Consider the following 20952-nt stretch of genomic DNA (forward strand, 5'->3'; position numbering starts at 1 on the left):
GTTTTTAAGTACTAAACAGTAATATAGAGGATTAAATGGGCAGCATTTTCAGAAATTGCCTCCCTTTCAAAGAGAATATTTAAGCTATGGTGGCATCTAGGAGCAATTTGGTTCTTAGCTTCAATACCTAGTTGGCTTACAGGGAAACAAAAAATGAGATTAAGATGATAATTGTACTGTGTAACATGCACCTGTTGTAATCTTACTGTACAAAACCTTACTACTGCGGGATAACCACCAGATGGATAAATGGGAATACTTAAAGCATGTAAGGCAATAAAAGATCCAATGTTGGAGAAGACTGCAGTTCCAGTGACATCCAAAGTCATTCATTTAAATAAACACATTGGTTAATTCATTATTCATTCATTCTTTATGCTATCTTTCCAATTATGATACATTTTTCTCACAGTTATTTTAATTTTATAGATGTTTAGCAGACTTTGAATATCTGATGCAGTGCTTGGTTTCTTTCTAGAGTTTTAGCTAAGAGAAGAGCAACAGTTACAAAGTAGTTGGGCAATGTCATACTTGGCAACAACTGGTACTCTTGGAGTTTCCACCCAAGCACTATCAACCCGGAAAGTGCTGCCACTTCTGTGGGGAAAAAAATCTTACAGAGGTTTCCAGTCGAAAATACCTGCTCTAAAAAAAGGTCAGGGATCTTGCTTTCAAAATGATTTGGTCAGACAGTTAAAACAGAGCGATACTGCTAAGGTCTTCTCAAATTCTGGATGACACTAAGGTTGAAGCACCAGTCAGCTTGGAGGTACCACCTGTGCTATGTGTGAGATCAGAAAAGCCTGTAAACAGCGGCATATGAATGAAATGTACTATCAAATGCAGCAATAACCCACACTTAACTAAGGAAAGGAGGACCATTCCTCATATCACTAATCTCTGGAGCAACTGGCAACACTGCCTTTTTAATTAAGCGTGGTGACTGGGAGTTGAGTTTGAGAAGCATGTTCGGCTAATGAAGTATGGAGGTATCGATTTAACAGTAAAACAACGTTACAGCTACAAAGCGGGAAGGTGCTTAGTAGATTTTGGTTCCCTCAGCAAAAAAAGTTAATTTTGTAAATGTCAAAACCTGCTAACAAAATTATTACTCCATGCAAATTGACACTGCATAACTAAGACAACCACCGAACAAAAATTTATCGCAACACAAAAACATATGCCAAAGAAAACTATCTGTATAAACGGCTGTAGATGCATTTAGGAATGCCCTTTTACTGACCGAAGAAACTGGAGAAAGGTGTACATAGTATGAGATGTAAAAGAAGGCAGCACATACATTGTTTACTAGGCACCAAATTTCTGAAGAGTTCCAGTCACTGGCTCAATATTTGTAGAATTTGAAAAGGCAGAAGAGTCGGATATCAGAACAGCATAAAGCAATTTAACCAATCTAAATGAGCATGGCTTCTTTCAAAGTTTTTGAGTAAAATACAGCAAATTAGATGAATAAATACTGACCTGCAAACGACGACATTAAATTAAATAAATAACTTAAATGAAGTGTAATTTTGCATATTTTATAAATGAGTACGTTTGTGAGGGATATTCACACGCTGTGCATAATTCTACCAGATAGTGACTGATTGCAGAATAGTAGCCTTTCTAACCATAATGACAAACTGTGGGCACTAACCGTAAGTGTAACAACACACTCCAAGGTTAACTTCAAGCCAACAGAACAACTCCCTATTCACAAAGCCACATTCATCATCAGAATTGTAAGGCATGTGAGAAATCGGGAAAACACAAATACCGGAATAATGTCTTCTGAGGAAGGGCTAAGTTCCAAGGGAGCTAGAGATGCAGAGAACGCTATATTTTGAATCTGAGGAGTTGTCAGATTGTCAAATTTTGTGATGGAGACACCATTTCGGGTCTGGCAATGGAGTAAAGAAGAGGTTCCAGAGCCTAACCAAACGCAATATATGTAATCTTAATCTTGTACGTATCTTGACAATATCATGTGTGGACTGCAAAGATAAATGCTGAGATATATACTCTAGTGCATAAGAACAGAGAACAGATGGCAAAATGTCAGTGTGCAAATAAAGTTACAAGTACATTTCTGTTTTTTACTGTAAACATTTTCAAATTTCTTGGGATGCCGCATTGTGAGGTGATCGGCAAACCATCAATATCTATGTGAATAAATACAATTCAGCAGTATTAACCACTAAACTTTTTCAGTGAATAAGGATGCTGAGAGGAAATGTGTTGCTTTTTCTGCCGAAGCTGCCCAAGTTGACAAGTTTAAAATTCTGAAGCAGACCAATTGGATGCCAAAGATAGCAAGACTGGTGAGGCTCCAAACTATATGACTGACAGCAATAGATGAGCCTGGTTAATGTGTTAATCTGAATTCATCAGTATTTGAAAGACACATTTTTTGTTTTAAAAATGTACAGCATATTCACTGCCTACATACAAACATTAATTGTTTTCGTACCATCTGTGGAATAGGAGGAACTGGAGCAGGAGTCCACGTTGTTGATGTACTTGTTCTTGCATGCCAATTATTTCCCCCTGTAAGTTTCTTTTCTGTAGGCTGACTCCACTGCATGTCAGATCTTTTGAAACAAATATAAATACAAAATTACACATTGATCGATGTTTACAATACCACAGTTTGAGAGAAAAAAAAAAGTGCAGATCCCCTATTACACAAGCAGTGGTAAATCCAACAGGTGCAAGAGCCGGTGCAAGAGCTATTGGCTTTGCCAATGCATTTTAGCCATGTTGTACACCAGCGTGGATGCTGTTCAGCATGGCTAAACGTTAGTAGCAAAGAGAGTGGTGTGGAGTGGCAAGTCGTAGAGTGGAGTGCTGTAGAGTGTTGTGTCAGACTGGAGTGGCAAGAGTCGCATGTTGTTGAGTGCCGTGTAGTGGCGTGTTTGTAGCATCGTAGTGGTGTGTCAAAGCGAGGAGTGCTGTAGAGTGAAGTGGTGTGGAGTGGCAGAGTTGCATGGCGCAGAGTGGCGTGGCGCAGAGTGGCATAGAGAGGCATGGCACAGAGTGGCATTGCATAGTGGCATAGAGTGTAGTGGAGTGCAGTAGAGTAGATTGTAGTAGAATAGTGTGCAGTGCAGTGGAGTGGAGCAGAGTGTAGTGGAGTATGGCAGAGTGTAGTGGAGTATGGTAGAATGTTGTGGAGGAGAGAGTCGTGGAGCAGAGTAAAATGGAGTAAAGTGTTGTGGAATAGAGCACAGTGCCATGGAGGAGAGTGGAGCAGAGTGTCAAGGAGCAGACTGTCATGGAGTAAAGTGTGGTGGAGGAGAGTGCCATGGAGAAGAATGTCATGGAGAAGAATATCATGGAGCAGAGTGCGGTGGAGCAGAGGGCCGTGGAATGAAGATGAGTGAAGCAGAGCATCGTAAACTAGAGTAGAGGGGAATGGTGTACAGTAGAGGGGAGTGGAGTAGAGTGGTGTGGAGTGGAGTAGAGTGGTGTGGAGTAAAGTGGTGGAGGGAGTTGTGCCAAGTGGAGTAGAGTGTTGTAAAGGGACAAGTTACTTACCTTCGGTAACACCTGGTCAGGTAGAGACTATATTTAGCTACAGCTTCCTTACCTGTGAATTCTCCCCAGGCTTCAGACTGGATCCTGAAGATTTTTGTTGTGAGCAGTACCCCTACACGCCTGTAAGTGACATTAAAAATCTCCATGTCTATCGTCGGTGTCATCAGTGTCGGAAAATACGTTGTGGTACCTAAATAAGAGCCACCCCTGCGTGCCTACATCAGTTTCTTTTAACGATTTCTCATGCCAGAAGCGCAAAGACATGAAGAACGCTAACCACTGGTGTGTCAAAACTAGGGCCCTGAAAGGGAAGTCCCTAGAAAATAGTTCACATAACGGCAAGGATGCGTGGGTCGATAAGGACTCTGCAGCTAGATATAGTTTCTACCAGATAAGGCAGTACCTAGAGGTAAGTAAATTGTCCATCTGACAGACTTCTAGCTGCAGATACCTTTCCTTTGAATAGACACCCAAGCAATATCATCCCCAGAGGTGGGTCTGCAAACCAATTTCAAACGAGAAAGTCCTGAAGGACCGAATGGGCAAAGTGCCCATCTCTATGGCCCTTACTGTCTAGGCAGTGGTGTTTGGTAAACGTGTGCAGAGATGCCCACGTTGCTACCTGGCAGCTGTCCAGGACCAGATGTCTGCATGATAACGCAGTGGTTGCAGCTTTAGCTCTGGTGGAATGAGCTTGCAAGCCCTCAGGGGGTTGCCTTTTACCCAGTGTTTAGCAGATCTGGATGGAGAGCACAACCCAATGTGAGATGGTTTGCTTCTGCACCGCCCAACCTTTCATCGCACCCACATACCCCACAAAGAGTTGGATGAGCATCCGGAACTCTTCTGTTCGATCAAGGCAGAAAGCCAATGCTCTTTTTGGGTCCATGGTGTGGACTCTCTCCTCTTCCTTAGAAGGATGTGGTGGTGCGTAAATGTAGGCAAAGTGACTGATTAGCCTACATGAATGGCGTGACCAACTTTGGCAGAAACGAGGCCCTAGTGTGAGGCACCACTTTGTCAGGATAGAGAGGGAGTGGTCAGAATGTCCGAAAATGATGTGCATGGCCTCATTACATTCTTATAATTGGGCAGGGGTTGCCCCAGCTCTCTGAAATTCAGGAAGCTGCGGTGTCAGCCCAGGAGCAGGTTCTGAAGAACGAGGCCTAGAATAACAACACTCCTTCCTCACGTTGGCCCTGGGAGAAGTCGAAGACCGCTTTGACTTTTTGCTCTTCTTCTTGTGCATCACCTTACCCAATCATCCCAAGAACTCAGAGTGGGATGATGACAACTTTGGACTCTTGACTGGTCCCGGGACCTTCCTCTCATCCAGGACCTCGACCTGCACAGAAACATGAGCCAGGCCACCATCAGCTTAATGGACCGCTCTCTCAAAGCCTTCTGATGCGTAGCCCAGCATTCGAAGCACAACTTCGAGTCGTGGTCGCTCTTTAAACATGTGACAACATCTCAACACACCACGAGGTAAGTTGAAAAAGGCCAGTAAAAAAATTGACTGATGGATTGCTCTTCTCTTCGATCAGTGCTGGCTGGTGCAGAAAGAAAAGAATTGATGTCCACTGCCTGAGTGGAGCCTATGTAGGTACCGCAATGTCAATTCCAGTGCGGACGACGCACGTGTAACCGACTGACACCACCTATCAGAGCGCAAGGGGGTACTGCTCATGAAAAATCTTCCGGATCCAGTCTGATGCCTGTGGAGAATTCACAGGTGAACAATCTGTAGCTAGAAGTCTCTATCACATTGGAGTGGCATAGAGTAGAGTGGACGGGTGCAGAGTAGAGTGCTGTGGAGTGGCAGAGTAGCGTAGTTTTTTTTTTTTTTTTTTTTTTAGAGTGGAGTAGTGTTTTGGAGTGGAGCGCTTTAGAGTAGGGCAGCGTGGAGTGTTGCGGCGTAGAGTGGAGTATAGTGGTGTGGTGTCGAGTGAAATGGCGTGGCACAGAATAGTGTCGAGTGTTGTGGAATATCATGCCATAGAGTGGCGGGTCGTGCCATAGAGTGGCGGGTCGTGCCATAGAGTGGCGGGTCTTAGAGAGAAGTGGAGGTAGTAGAGGGAGGGGTGTAGAGTGGAGTGGCACAGAATGCAGTGGGACAGAGTAACGTGTCTTTGTTTTGATCGTATTCAAATATTTGTGTTCAGCACACTTCGGAATTATGAAAAATGTGCTTCATTTATGCTTTTACAATTCTGAAACACTTGAATGGTTCATTTACAGATATTTAAATTGTGTTGTGTGCTAGAAAAAAGCTTTTAGTAAGTAAGTAAAATACATTTGTACCCAAAGGTGTCACAGCGCACAGCGCTAGCAAAACCCAGAAGCTGAGAGAGGCAGGGAGAATAAATGAAAAAGATGCCAAAACCCACCACAGAATTAAAGGAAATAAGCCAATCCCCTTTCTCAACCCTAGATTGTCAGATAAAGGCTGTCACTTTAAAGTCAGAGAAAGAAATGTAAATACCAAGCTCCCTCGGAAGACAGAGCCTGGCATTTGCCCTGTCTCTTTGAATGCTCAGCAAATGTGACAAGATCAGAACAAAATTTAAAGGTCAGTCAACAGAAAGTGAGCACTTATGGAAAAATACAAGAAGCGATGGTAAAAAAAGGCTATGTTCTACGGGAGGGACAAAGACATGGCAGACAGCCTAAAATACATAAAGCCAGCAAATAGAAAGTAATCCAATGTGAGTTACAAACCACAAAGACAATGGTAACCAATGGGTGGAATGCACTTCTGGGTTGGCTTTCTGGATGTCCCCAAGATAGCTTTAGCAAACCAATGCTGACCGAAGTAGCTGGGGTTAAAGGAAACCAGACAGTCCCCTTTATGACCAGGCCTAGGATCAGTACCAAAAGTCACTTTGAATGTAAGCCTCAAGTGGCTTTTACACTGCCAGAGATGATTGGGTGGATGAGTTTTATCCAGCATCTGGATTTCATCACGGGTAACAAGTAGCAGTTTACAAATCTAGTGACTGATTGCTTGATTGGTTTTACGTACTGTGTGGAATGACGGGACAGTGGCACGAATGGAGAAACAAAGAACCATATGAACCTTTTCTAGTTTCCAGGGCATGCAGGTCAAGCTCAACGTAAATCAATGCATGTGGAAGTATGTGGCAATCCCAATGGCAAAGCACTGAAAAATAATTTCTTCAAACCAGAAGTGGGCAGGAAACCCTTCCATGCTTCTTTTGCCCTCCCTTGACTGGCGCTGGACAAGTGGCAGATTCCACACAGAATGCTACGTGTCACCCCCAAACAGTCTATTTTCCTACTTAGTGATGCCTTCCAACACCTAATACTTGCCCTTGAAGCCACATGATTGGCTGCAGGGTGGCCAATGGAACTAACTGATACAAACCATGGCTTCCCTGAGTTTCAGTCAATAGGACCGTATGGCTCTTGATTAAGAGACCTTATGATCTTGAGCGATGGTTAATATGATTTGTTACAGAGCCAAACGGTGAGCTTTTAGGCAGAATAAACCTTAATAGATTAGAGACAGTGTAGAGGACCAAGTCAAAGGAAGCACATCTAAAACACCAAATATGATATAGCAAGCTTGCTCTACTTTTTAGTGCACTACTGAAGGTGAAGAAATACAAATTTAGATCTGATATAGGTTCTTTAGTCTTAGGTCTTAAACTGTTATCCAGCTAAATTTGACAAAGCAATCTGGGTCATTAAACATTGACACAAGATTTTGAGGCATATTTGCAGCTGCTTCATAAAAAGAGGAGTGTGGATAGAATGGAGGTGGACTGCCATAGCCATTCTTGAAACATACATTGTGGAAAAAGAGGTGCTCTTATTTGAACAAGGGATTTCTACAACTACACAACTGAATGCATTCAGTCATGTGTGTCACTATGAGCTAGATAACGAAATGTGAAAAACACTGACAGGGTAAAAGAAAAATATATACCTTGGAAATGCACATTTCTAAAGAATAAAGACATAGCGAAACGTAATGAGATCTGAATGGATATTTTGAAAGTGTGGTCAGTAGGCTTCAGTAATGCAAATGTGAAACTGATTTTTTTTTAAATGTTACCCACACATTTTTCATGGGATGTTTTCAAAATGCTGGTAAGCTGTGTTGTGCATTTTCTCTGAATACACAAAATTAAAGTCTGTGTTGTCCAAGCCAATATACACTTTACAAATTCTTAAACAAAGTTAGGGTTACAGCATATACTGTGTGAATGTCCACAAGAATGAAACTGCCAACTTGTCTAAAAAGCTGAAAAATCTCCTTCAACACCGTATAACCAGTACTGAGGTATTCAATCATCATTAAAAGGTTTACGTCAGATTTAGCAATCCAAAAATTCAACACAATAAATACACATAATTTATATAAACAATGTTACGCAGTATTATTACAAGTTACAAGAAAAAGGTGCACCGTACATTCTGTATGCATGTCCAGGGACCGAGATGGAAATCAAAGCCATTCTGTGCATGGGTAAAACAAACAAATGACACAAACAAGACTCCGGGACATTTTAGGTTAGTGCCCCCCTCTTCCTTTACGGTAACAGTATGGACTGATTAAGAAATAACTTAATAGGCGGATCAAGCTTTTTTATTTTAAGTGTACTTGACACAAAACTATATTTCCAAAGGAGAAATTCAAATGATCGATTCTCTCAGCAAGGAACAAGAGCAGAGTGAGAAAAGAAGGTACTTTTTTGCCCTGAAAGCTCAGAAATTAGAACAGGAGGCAATCAACTAAAAGTAATTCGGGTAAAAAATGATAGGCGCAAAAGGAAAATATTATCAAAGGTAACTTGTTTAGATGCATAATTCTTCTTGCAGAATCAGCACCTTATGTATGAGTCTCAAAGCAGTGCCCACGTGGAGGCAAGAATGAGTAGTGCTGATTAACTAAGGTAATCATGCAGCACAGACATATATATATCCATCATTCCATGCCTGAAACATCAGGCAATAATGTTTGGCACAGGAATGGCAACAATGACCAAGTGGCCGGGAAAGCATGCCTCTGTTCAGGGCAGTAGAAGACGTTATGGTCCAGGCAGCGGGCACACAGATGTCAACTGGAAGTACGGTCTTCACCAGGGCATAACAGATCTTCAGACAAAGAGGGATCAAACAAGAAATAGTACCTTAGACTTTACTAGCCCCAGCATAAACCACAAATAGCTGGTTATCTACCCATTCTGAACTTGTCTGATTGATGTAATCGGTTACAGATTGCCTATGTATGAGATTATATAACTACTCCTTTTTGTTGGAAGGGTGAGGACGATGATATAAACATGGAATAGTGATACACTGAAACATTAAGAATGTGCCCACAACCTTTGGTAGAATGAAGTGACAAATAAGCAGGATTGGCTTGTACATTTAGAATAATACAGTAAATGGCTGCCAGAGCAACAGGGCATGCAGCTCTTATCTTATGGGCCAAAATAATGGACATCAAAACAACGGTTTTGAGGGTCAGAAGACATATAGAACTGTGCAATGGCTCAAATTACGGTTTCTGGAACAAAAGAAATGGCAGGAGACATATACAGGAAACCTTTCAAGAAATGAGCCACCAGGGGCTATCTGAAAAACAAAGACTTACCACAGCGACACAAAAAGGCAGACAGCACAACTAGCAACTAAAGACTCTTGCACAGACCAATAGATTCAATTGAATTAGGAAAAGTGCAGAACCTGTGACAGACAAGCTTCGAAGCGAGTAAGCCACAGCCTGGCATCAACAGACAAACGCCCCCATGCCCTGCGTATAAAGATTTGGTAATCACAATGGCGTATGCTACCTGTGGCAAGAGGCTGAAACCTCTTAATCTCCATGCTTGCATACAACGCATCCAAGGATTTGGATGGAGGACCCAAACAGCTTGCTGCAAAAGCACATCTACTTTCCTAGATGAACACCTTTTCAGAAGATCGTGTATCAAAATCTCTTCATCCACTTTGGGAAAGTGAAAATCTATCTGCCATAGAACCCTTGAGAGATGCATGTGGAAGGAATGCAAGAAGTGGTTCATAGAGTCGGAAATAACACAAGAAGTGGATCCTGTTAGGAGCTCAAGTGGAAGGCATCCCCCAGAGATGTGGTGGGAATTACCAAAAGCAGGACAGGTCTATGCTGGGAAGCCCTATCAGGGAAAAGCCCACATCCATCACCTCAGTGTTTAGGTCCCATTCATGAACTGACAGGGAAAGCAAGGCATCAGCCTTGACAATCAAAGCACCTACAGAATAGGTGTCATCAGGAAAATCCCTGTTTTAGCATCCATTGCCAAGAAGGTGTGTCTAAACAGCAGAGGGAGTCTGGAATCCACTCTGCTCTACCTTGAGGTCCAAAAGAATCTGCACCACATGGCCTGAGATAAAGGGAAGAAGTGACTATAGGGTTAGGAACACAGCTTGTAATTCCAGCACACCTATGTTCACTATATGCACTACTGATGTGCTGAATCCCCCTCTTACTTTTCTATGCAATTTGACCATTACCTCAGCCTGTTGTTCTCATGGACTGGAAAACATGCTACAGTTCTTCCTCTGTTATAAAACCTTTCGGCTGATCCTGAAATCAAATTACTGTAAATTTTCGCTGTTGCCACTTTGGTGATCGCATTGTAAAATAAGCTACCAAATGACAGCTTTACAATTACATAAACATAAATAGTCTTTTGGGTGTTTCTTAATTGGACTTCCAGCTAGTCACAGCACTGAAACTGCTTTGGTGGCTGCTTCGAACAATCAACATAGGATACTGGATTAAGGAGGTTCTACTGCCTCGCTCTTTTTTAGATTTGTCCTCAGCCTTTGATACTGTTTCTCAATCAATTTCTATTAAACACCTCTTAAAGACTGTGGACAGCCATCTTGCCCTTAAATGGCTGGGTTCTTTTTTAATTGAGAGAAATGATACAGTAACGTCTGCCCCTTTCACTTCAGCAGTTGTTTCAGGGATGTAAGGTGTGCCTAAGGGGACCTTCCCTGAGTCCCACCCTCGCCAAAGTATTTGTCCCCATTGCCAGAGCAGCAGCATTCTTTCAGTTTTAGAATTTATTACACAGCTTATAGGCAGATGATACCATCTCTGATAATATTGCTGCTAGTCAGGCCAACTTTACAACATGCATGCATGAGTGCAATTGTCATCAGGTGCACTTCCACGGTCTCTATTTTAATTCCCAAAGAACAGATTTTGCTGCTCAGCAGACAACTGCATTTTTGTAACAATGGATGGTGGCCAGCAGTACTTTGACTGGCTGCTGCTTCTGTGGCCCATATCAAGAATCTGGGTGTTACCTTAGATGCACATTGTCCATGGATAATCAAGTGGGAAAAGTGGCAGCAACTTGCGCTGCAAGTGTTGGGACAGAAAAGTCCTCTGCATGGTTAAAGATGTGTACACCTTCCTTGAGTGCCCTACTGTGCTGTTGTCTGGATTACTAATACTGATTTTGTGAACTGGGCAAACAAGGATCATGAGTGTGGGTCTTGACTTAGGCCTGTCTCACCAATTGTGGTCTTTCTGGACTGGTGGTGGAAGGCTACCACCTTTACCAGGAGTTAAGCAACACAAGTGCGGTGGTGGCAGCATACCATGTACTGATGAGTAGCAGTGAACATGTCTTTTTTACCCTGTGACACTGGAGTGAGACTCACTCCCTTTTCAAAAACTTCTGTGGCTGTGTGCTTGACTCACACCTGTCCTACATCAAGTAGATGTGGAGTGCACCACGGAAGTAGTGACTCTGATGTCACTACATGTTTCTGTGACTGGGAATGGTACAGCACAGGAATTGAGCAGTATTGTGCAGCATGTGTGCAGTGTTCCTACTAGAAGTATGTATGCCTGCACGGAATACATTACATGAGAGATGCAGTGCTGCGCAGTGTGTGCACAATGACAGCATGTGCTGGGTGAATGTGTGCTTGTGGTAGGTACAATACATGAAGAGTGGAGTGTTGTACAGCACACACAGTGTGTGTGTGCTGGCAGTGGGTGTGTTTGTGCCCTGTACGATACAGAAAAGCTACAGTACTGAACAGTGCACACAGACTGAATGAATGTGCTAAATGCATGTGTGTCCATAGCGGTGCAATGCATAGAGGTAAAAGTACTGTAGAGTACTTGTACTGTGAATGTATTTTGAGTTCGTGTGCCTGCAGCGGTACATAACAAAAAGGAACCTGTTTTTTTTTGGGGGGGAAGTCCAGACCAGCCTGCTGAAGACATGAGGAGTAGAGGAATCTCCCCACAAAGTTGTGTATTGCTGCATTCCTGTGAGTTGGGTGGTACACACATTCTAGAAAAACGGATGCTCCTTTTTCACTTCGAATAGTTGCTCTTTCACTCAGTGATACATCACAAAGAAGAGGCCTTGGCACGTCTCAAAAAAGGAGGTGGGGCTAATAAGGAATTCATAAACAGTAGAGCTGGATGCCAAGTATTAACCTTTTGATGAGCATATCACTGTGGATGACATCCAGGTGTGAACTCTGGTCACTCCAATTAATTTTGTTGATCAATCAGCTTTGGAGTCTTGCTTATTGTGGCAGACATCTTTTCAAGAGGAAGGAAGAAAAGGATAAGTGGACAATCGAAAAGAAGCAGAACTCCAACATAAAACTTAAGACTCATTCCATAAATCAAGTTAGTGTCTTGAAATTGACTATGAGAAGGGGAGGTTGAGACCATAAACTTTGCCCTCTGTTAAGCAGTCAGATGGGTTTTGTGGGGAGGGGAAGCTCTGCAAGACTTCTGCCTGTGACTAGGACTGGCTGCCAAGTCCTGATAGTCTACCTACTGGTTGAAGGGTGTGCTGGTAAGGGGTGTGCTGGAGGTATTGAAGTTCAGTGGGATCCCCAACCGAGAGGACTTCCTGAGTGATGTATGAGGAACGACTAAGCACTGATGAGGTTGTTGCCTGTGATCAGAAATGGTCTCATGAACCACATATGCCAGGAGAGGGCCGCAAGGATCTGAAGCCGTGCCAGGAGCATCGTGTGGGAAGTGCCAGGCTTGCACTGCCTCGCGGCGGTAACAACATATGCCAGAGGGGGCCACTGCTGATCTTATCTGTGCCAGGAACGAGAGGTTTATCTGAAGCTACTGACAACAATATATGCCTGGAGGACCTGCTGTAATGAGGGCGATCACATCAGAAGAGTCTGCTCTCAGACTAACACAGCAACACGATATGCCAGGAGGGACTGTCGGTATCGCTGTGGCCAAGAGTTCTGGTTACTGCCCAGATGAGAGGATTACTGCTGTGTCCGGTCGGTCAAGCCTGCACACTGATCTGCACCTGACAGATTCTGTGAGGAACACTAGGACCACCACAGCCGAACCCCTGCTGGAGCTCCAGTCTGGTATTTGCCTGGACATTCATTTATTGTTCGCTCTGTGTGCACTTTGAGTTATGAGTCGTGTTCACTTACCTGTGTCTTACACTCACACCCTTCCCCCTGCCCAAGAGGGAGCCTTTGGCTGCTTGTCAATAGATGCCACAGGGTCAAAAGCAGAACTGGTTCTTGGCAAATTTGCTCTGGATCCTGAGTAAATCAGCCCCGGGACGACAAGAATAAAAAGCTTCAACCAACACGGTTGGGCCCAGCAGGCCCGTATGCCAGAGGCACTCAAAGGGTTTCTGACAACTGGTGGCAGCGGTGGAATAACAAACGTTTACAAGTCAAAGACACAGAAGAGGCTTTGGCCATTTCCCATCTGTGCCAGAACTGCATTAAGTGCAGTTTCTTTCCTTCTATGCACAAAGGCAACACGCTTAGGCAATGGAGAACACAGGTTTGGGATTGACCTAAACACCATGTCCATAGATCAGATTAAGGATTTATTTAGGGACAGAGAAAAGATGATTCCCAGGAGTAGGAACAGGGAGGTCCTTGTTAATTTCATTCAACAGTCTGAGATACAGGGTAAAAAAGATGAGGCTGTAGTTGACTCAGAGGAGGGAACCAGGGTAGGAACACAGGAAGAGAGCACTGTGGACTCAGGCTCTAGGATCCCCTTAGCAAAGATATATCCCAGACCCATGCAGTGTGCGTCTCCTAATGCATTTTCCAGAGTTTCACCAAGGCACTCACCATGTTTAGTTTCTAGAATATCTCAGGTGTGCACACCACCTCGAATTTCTGTGGTACCACTGTCACCATTTTCAGGAGTAAATCCTTTGGGTGGGTTGAGTCTAGCAGAGACCCTGAGCTTGCAGTTGGAGATGAGAAAGCAAGAGTGTTTGAGAGGGAGAACCTAAGACTAGTTCACCAGGAATAAGAGGAGAGGAGGCAGGAGAGACCGGAAAAATGGTCCTCGGAAGAGAAATTGCAAGAGAGGAGAAGCAGAGAGAGAAAAACAAAGAATGGGAGGAGAAACAGAAGGAAAAGGAATGAATGCTTAAGAGGGAAAAGATAGCCTCTGAGTGAGTGAGAGAGAGAGAGAGAGAGAGAGAGAGAGAGAGAGGGAGGGAGAGAGAGAGACACAAAGGTAAAAAAAAAAAAAAAAAACGTAGGATGGCAGCAATGACAACTCCATCTGTGATAAGTGATTCTACTTTCAGTTTAGGCCAGGATGTGGCCAACGTTCCAAATGATCTTGTGGATGTGTATGTGGAAGTTCAGGATATTTTGGGATAGTTTGTGAACCATACGGTTACATGTGTGTATGGTGCAGGCCTTAAACAAGGTGTCTAAGGCTGCTGCCTTATTGGGGTGTATGCCACTAGAAGGGACAGCCGTAACTGGGAGGGCCCTGCAGCAGAACAATTGTGTATGTGTGAATGAAGGAAACTCACATTAGGTAGTCTGGGCTGAAATCAGCTCAATACCTGTAGAGATTCAGTGACTGCAAGACAGTGGATGAATTTCCGTTTGAGACTCAGGCCATATGTATCAAACCATTTTGCATTCACAAATGGTGCTAATCAGTAAATTTGACCGTTTGTGAATGCAAAATAGCCTTTCCAGATGAACGAAAAGTATAAGCAGTCTAGTTTTAGGGAATCACAATTTTTTGTGATTTCCTAAAATTGCAACTCCAAATAGAGAACAGCAATTCGCGATTCTCTAAATAGGAAATCGCAAATAAGGATTTCTTATTTGCGATTCCCTAAGCACATGTAATAAGCTTTTCCTAAATACAAAACGGGCATCTAGGAAATGCAATTACCATTGACTTCAAGTTGCTGGTAACCATAGGCAACATTTAAAAATCCACCAAAAACTCATTTTTTAAAGTGCCATGGTCACCTCTTTTTTTGGGGGTGCATCAAGGGTGGGGGGGCTTAGGCCCCTAGGCACTCTATGGGTATGCATTCCCTAATTTCCAATTTCCTATTAGGAACTTGCAAATTAGGAAATTCAAAACCATTCACACCCGTGTGCCTTTTAGGAACAAATGTAGTTGCATTCCCTAATAACAATTCCGTAACAGAGATTGCAACTCTGTAGGAATTGCTATCAGGGAATCACTAATTTCTTATCTATCATTTTGTATTTCTTAAATAGTGATTTCTTAAAATTCGCTATTTAGGAAATGCAAAGTGTACCTTTGATACATCTGGCCCTAGTATTCATGGTATATTGTGTGACTGAAATGAGTAGGTAAGAGGGGTGGACGCCAAGAATGTTCAGTTTCTTAACCAATTGATGTGACAGAGCAACTCAAGGGGAAGTGCTCAATACCAATTAGTTAATATCTGTCTTATCTGACAGAAGGATCCAACAAAACTTGAGTGTTAGCTGATAAGTGGTTGGCTAGCTGGGTAGTTCTAAGCCAAAGGAGGAGAAGAATTCTCCACAGACCGGTTCAGAACCAGAGGGTAAGGGCCAGGGTAATTTTCATGGAATTTGAGGAGGGCCCAGAAAACGTAGGAATGAAAATGGTGTATCGGGAAGAAGCATCACCAAAAAGAAAGGAAAGGAAGCCATTCTATCTCCAAAGGTGTTGACTTGTTTTAAGTGCCAAGAGAAGGAACGTGACCCAGCAACACCAGTGGTAGCCAGTATGTTACACACGGTTGAAGTTACCCGAGAGGGACGGCTGCACTCACCCTAGTAGCTATGAACATTTGGCAGAGGGACCCAGATGCTCTGACGCATATTCGTCCTAATATAATGGGATTTGTACAGTGCGTTAGTACCAATGTGAGGAAAGTGCCTGCCCGGAAGCATACTGGAGCCTGCAGCACTATGGTTGAGAGGAAGTACAATAAGCCTGAGGAGAAACAATGATACAGGATTGGTAGCAAGTGGAGAAGCCATGGAGTATCAACTTGCCAGGGATCAGACTGAGCTCAACTACAAGGAAGCCATAATGCATGTTGGGGTAAGGGAAAAACAATGAGCTAGATGTCTCTTGGGTAATGATTTGATTGCCCCTAGCTTGGTTTGAGGACCAGAAGCATTTATGGCTTGGGCAACATCAGCTGTGTTAACTAGAACACAGGCCACACATCAGTCTCAGGTTGAGGGGTGGGTCATCTCTGATTTGCAGGGACAAGTTCATTTGCAGGAAAGGGGGCATTCCAGGAAGGCAGTGGCCATGGAGGTCAGCGCTTCTGCTCTAGAAGGAAGGATAAGGCTCCTGAAGCGGACCATTGGCTGGAGTCTGGGTCATTTCCAGAGCTGCAGGATTTGTAAGCTGCTGAAGGGCCTACCTGGGAAGATTTCAGCAAGGCACAAGAAGAGTGCTCTACACTTGTAGGACTTCAGAAGAAAGCCCGGGAACAGGTCAATAAAGAAGTGGTCCTGAAACACACTGTTCGCTGGGAAGATGGTCTACATCATAGTGAACTTGTAAATCCTGATCCAGGAACTGTGAAGAGGCTAGTGGCTCCATTAGTGCATAGGAACATCCTATTGTTACTGGTCTATGAAGTGCCCTAAGCAGAATACTTGGGGATTAGAAAAACCCAGGACAGGTTAGACCATCTATTCTACTGGTCAGGGATGCATAGTGACAGAGGTTCTGCAAGACCTGTCAAGCTTGCCAGATGAGTGGTAAGACAGGAGGAATACAAATGTACCTTTAGAGACTCTATTTAGTTGTGTGTGTTCAATTTGAATGGGTGGGAATAGATACAGTCAGTTCATTTGAACAGCCCTCACAGTCTGGGAACAACTACACTTTTTTTTTTTGTTAGATCACGCCACAAGGTAACCTGAAGCTGTACCTCTAAGGAGCATGACTGCAAAGGTGATAGCAAGAGCTCTCCTAGGTATTTTTTCTAGGGTCGAATTTCTAAGGACGGTAATTTCCGACCGGGGACAGCAGATGCCATGGATACTTCAGAAAGATAATTTTCCTTTATTGATCCAGGCTTAACTTACAACCAGAAACCACCTCTCTTCCTACTGTTCCCTGCTCTTTGACTGCCACACCTACTCCTTTCTGGCCCTAAAAAGTGGAACAACCTGCCCATCGTTATCGGAGATAAGACCAACTTAATTTTTTCCAAGGAAAAAAAAATACTTAGGACCTGGGTTTTCTAATAGTTTTAAATTAACTGATTTCATGGCATAAGGTATTTGTGGCATTTCAGTGCTAGGACAGCCTTTCATGGGCAACTATGGGGTATACAAAACAACCAATGCTAATCTGTCCTACTTCCCCAATGAAAGACAGTCTCTGAGTCAATCAGGTTGAGGTGGGATTTTTGGTGATTGATTCAACAGGGCCACAGTGTGCATCAGAGGGTTCTAAAACAAGGGGGAACATGCTTTCACTAACAAATCACCCAAGCATTGGAATACAGTGACTCCTGACATTCTGAGGATGCCACCACAGCAATGATCCTGAGGAAGACACTTGCTGAGCGGTTATAAGACCAAATTGCAGCACAGAAAAGTGGTAGTATTGCGAATCCACATGAAGCAGGGATAATGCCTGTGCACTGGGAGAATCAGAAGATAGAAATCAGAATTCTGGTTATCCAATGACATCATCTACTTTGAGAATGAGGATTTGTATGCTGTTGTAGTAACAGAATGATAACAGACAAGTGCAGCTCACCCATGTACAGATTTAGCCTGCAATACATCGTGCAGTATGTCTTTCGTTGTGGCTTGATTTCAAATGTTGACCTTATTAAAACAAGCATTTGCAATTCAACGGGTCTCATATTTCTCCAAGTTAGAGCTATTAGCAGTTGTAAACTCCCAAACTGACTTTTCTTGCCTCATTAAATGGAAACAAAACGAGCATGATTGCGCTGCTAAACAAGCGAGATCACACTGCGAAAAGAGAGAAAAAGTAGTCCACAAACCGGATGGAAAACAGCGAGCCTCGTATGTTTTCAGTACTTAATCACGGCGCTCGAGGAGGGCTAACTAGCGGAAAATGCATGATGTATGCATGCCTTCCACTAATGAAAGCAAGCAGATTTTAAAAGGCAAGCCCACAAACCAATGAAAGACACTGACGTGACATGGGCGGGACTCCGAGCGTTTCGCAAGCGATACACATGCGCAAGGGCATGCTACGCAGGGTCGCCCCTAAATAACAAAAAAAAAAAAAAAAAGTGATTTGCAATAGTGTGTAACCTATGTTTTTAGCAGACAAAGTTTGAAAAATTATTTAGTAAAAAAGTATTCATTGTTTTTACTATTATTTAAATTAATGTATCATAGCATCACTAACCTTTTGCACTAACTGAGTACGATATTTTTAAAAGACGGTTCTGTGCATCATTGATACTTATTTTGTTGTCACATGAAGGCAGAAATGTTGAGCATGTACTATTGAGTGTGGCTAGTTGCATGAAGGGAAGAGTGTTTGGCAATCATGTAGGCTGTGTAGGTGAAGAATGATGAGTTTGTGAATTTGCTGCTATAAGCATTGGCCTTGGTGGAATGAGCTAATAGTCCTTTCAGAGGGTGCTTGTTGGCCTGCAAATAGCAGGTCTGAATGCTAAGGACTATCCACTATAACAGAGTCCTCTTCTGCAAACCCCCTACTTTTCTTTGCCCCAGAGAACCTCACAAAAAGCGGATTGTCCACCCAATATTCTGTGGTTTGATCAACTTAAAAGCTTAAAGCTCTTTTGGTCTCTAGCCAATGAAATCTCTCCTCCTCTTTCGAGGGGTAAGGCATTGCAAATAATGTTGGGAGAAGCAGAAGATGGATGCTGGGAGGGTAATGGATTGCCCAACATAGAAGGGAGTTATGACTTCTGCCAAAAAGGCAACCTTGGTCTTCAACACCAGTCTGCCTGCAAAAAGGCGGCGAAGGGCAGCTGCTCTTAGAGAGTTCACGTACATGATAAGCTGAAGTAATCGACACAAGGAACACCGTCTTCAGTGTCAAAAGAAACAATGAGCATCAGCTCACAGGGAGTATACACTGGGAAAGTCAGGACCAAATTAAAATCCCACTGTGGCATCACTAAGTATTTAGGAGGAAACATAGTAAACCTTTATAAAAAAAAAAAACCTCACCACCAGAGACGATTTAAACAAAGACGGCTTGTTTGGCAAACCTTAAAAGGCAGAGCACGGGTGCAATGATGGTGGGATGAGTGCACAAGCTGCAGGAGTCGTCAGGTAGTCAAAGAGGGGTGAAACCACGATGGACTGGGACTCTGGAGGGCTGGGGAACCTTGTTGTTGGCACCGGTGGTCCACTTCAACTTGGGTCGGATATGGGGTGCAGTGTTGTCGGGGTTTGGTGGTGCCAGAGACTTCAAAGTCCCTTGTTTTTGAGTTTGTTGAAGAACAGGTCCACTGTTAGCGGGAGGCCTCGAGTATTTATTGAAGGCAGGCAGTCTTTCCGGGTTTCTGGAGTCACAGTTGCAGGACGAGTTGACTTTGGTGCAGATTTTGACGAAGGATGCAGAGAGGCCGGCTGAGTTGGTACCAGGCCCGCTGCTCTTTTTTCTTCTCTTCTGCTGTTGCGGCTCTTCGTGTCCTTGGTCTGTTTAAGTCATCAGGATCTGCTTCTCTGGTGCCAGGGGCTCCCCTGAATACTAAATTTAGGGGCAATAAGGGTATGAAGGGTAGTAACCAATAGGCTACTGAACCTTGGGGTCACTACGGCCCCCTATAAGACAACTTCCTGATAGAAGTGGGCATAACCCTGTCCCAGAATTCCTAGATATGCCATCACAAAGATGGTTACCTCGGAAATTTTGTGTCTAATCCAGTAGACCACCTTAGGGGCGGTACTAGCCCAGAGGTGGTATGCCTACCTGGCTAGCTGATTTTCCCGCCTGTCAAGGTGCGAAGTGGGCTCTGGATTGGAGGGCAGCTCTACTGTGAGGGGAGACAGATTTGCATTTCAAAGGCAGCAGCCCTTTGAGGCTTGCTGCCTTAGGAAGGCTAATCAGAAGGTCATCTTGTGGGAGGGGGGTGTTACACCCTCTTCCCAGACAGGCTTTAGTTCTGGGCCTTCTGAGAGCAGAATCTCGGGTGCCAGGCTCGGGTGGTATCTCGGGTGGCAGGCTGGCAGAAACCAGTGAGCAAGCACACCAGAGCGTGGTAGTTTTTCAGTGGGCATCTGTAAGGTGAACTTTAGGTGCATATGTTCGTAAATCCAACACTGTCATCAGTGTGGGTTCACCAATATGAGATGTTTGATACCAAACATCACTGTCTTCAGTGAATCCATCATGTAGCTGAGGAACTCGTATTGACCAGTGTCCAGCACATCCATTTTTAATGGCTTCCCTGGCCATTTACTATGTCTGAGAATTGACAAAGACATTGCAGGGGCATACCTGCTTGTGCAGTTATGCCCTCACATGTAGTATAATTCACCCTGCCTTAGGGCTGTAGGGTCTGCTAGAGGGGTGACTTACATATACTGCATGTAGTGTTAGGGCACATGGCACACAGGGTTGGGAAAAAAGTGTTTGGGGGGGGGGGGGAAGTGAACTTGTAAACACAACAGATTTTCACATAAGCATGAGCGCGTGCTAAAATACAGTTCACAAATATTTGCTAGGAGTACGATTTTCTGGTCTACTTCTGTAAGTTCTTGTGAATTCATGAAAGCCACTAATTCAAAGACGTATACCATGAGTATACTTTTGTGACTGTCTTTAAGAATTGGGTCCCTTAATAGGTCTGGCATTGACCAAGACATTCTGTTTTTATTAAACTTCTATTTCTCTCTCTATTGGCTTGCTTTACTGTGAGTGATCGCATTCTGCTCCTCCACAAGGCACATATTGGCACACAAAGTACTTATGTTCAGTGCCAGCAACTACTGTGGCAATCAGTGACATAGCGAAACCTAGGAGGGGGGTGGCGGGGCCTTTGTTACAATGTGTGCTTTTTGAGACCAAAAACGTTGTCTTTTTATTTTTGCCAGTATTTTTTTTTTTTTTTACAATGATGAGGGCCTGGCAGCTGTCACAACAGTGTTACAAAAGACATG

At 43.6% G+C, this 20952-nt stretch overlaps 1 protein-coding gene across 11 annotated transcripts in view; it reads right to left on the bottom strand.

Annotated features, from left to right (window-relative positions):
• The window catches only part of LOC138262033 (phosphatidylinositol-binding clathrin assembly protein-like), a 464917-nt gene that overhangs the window by 97540 nt on the left and 346425 nt on the right, over positions 1 to 20952 (bottom strand). For all 11 annotated transcript variants that reach the window (XM_069211744.1, XM_069211714.1, XM_069211706.1 and 8 more), the window contains one exon: positions 2471 to 2591. In XM_069211744.1, coding sequence (XP_069067845.1) covers positions 2471 to 2591 — 121 coding nt within the window. The remainder of the gene's footprint in view (positions 1 to 2470; positions 2592 to 20952) is intronic.

This window comes from Pleurodeles waltl, chromosome 2_1 (genome assembly GCF_031143425.1).
Source record: "Pleurodeles waltl isolate 20211129_DDA chromosome 2_1, aPleWal1.hap1.20221129, whole genome shotgun sequence".
NCBI lineage: Eukaryota > Metazoa > Chordata > Amphibia > Caudata > Salamandridae > Pleurodeles > Pleurodeles waltl.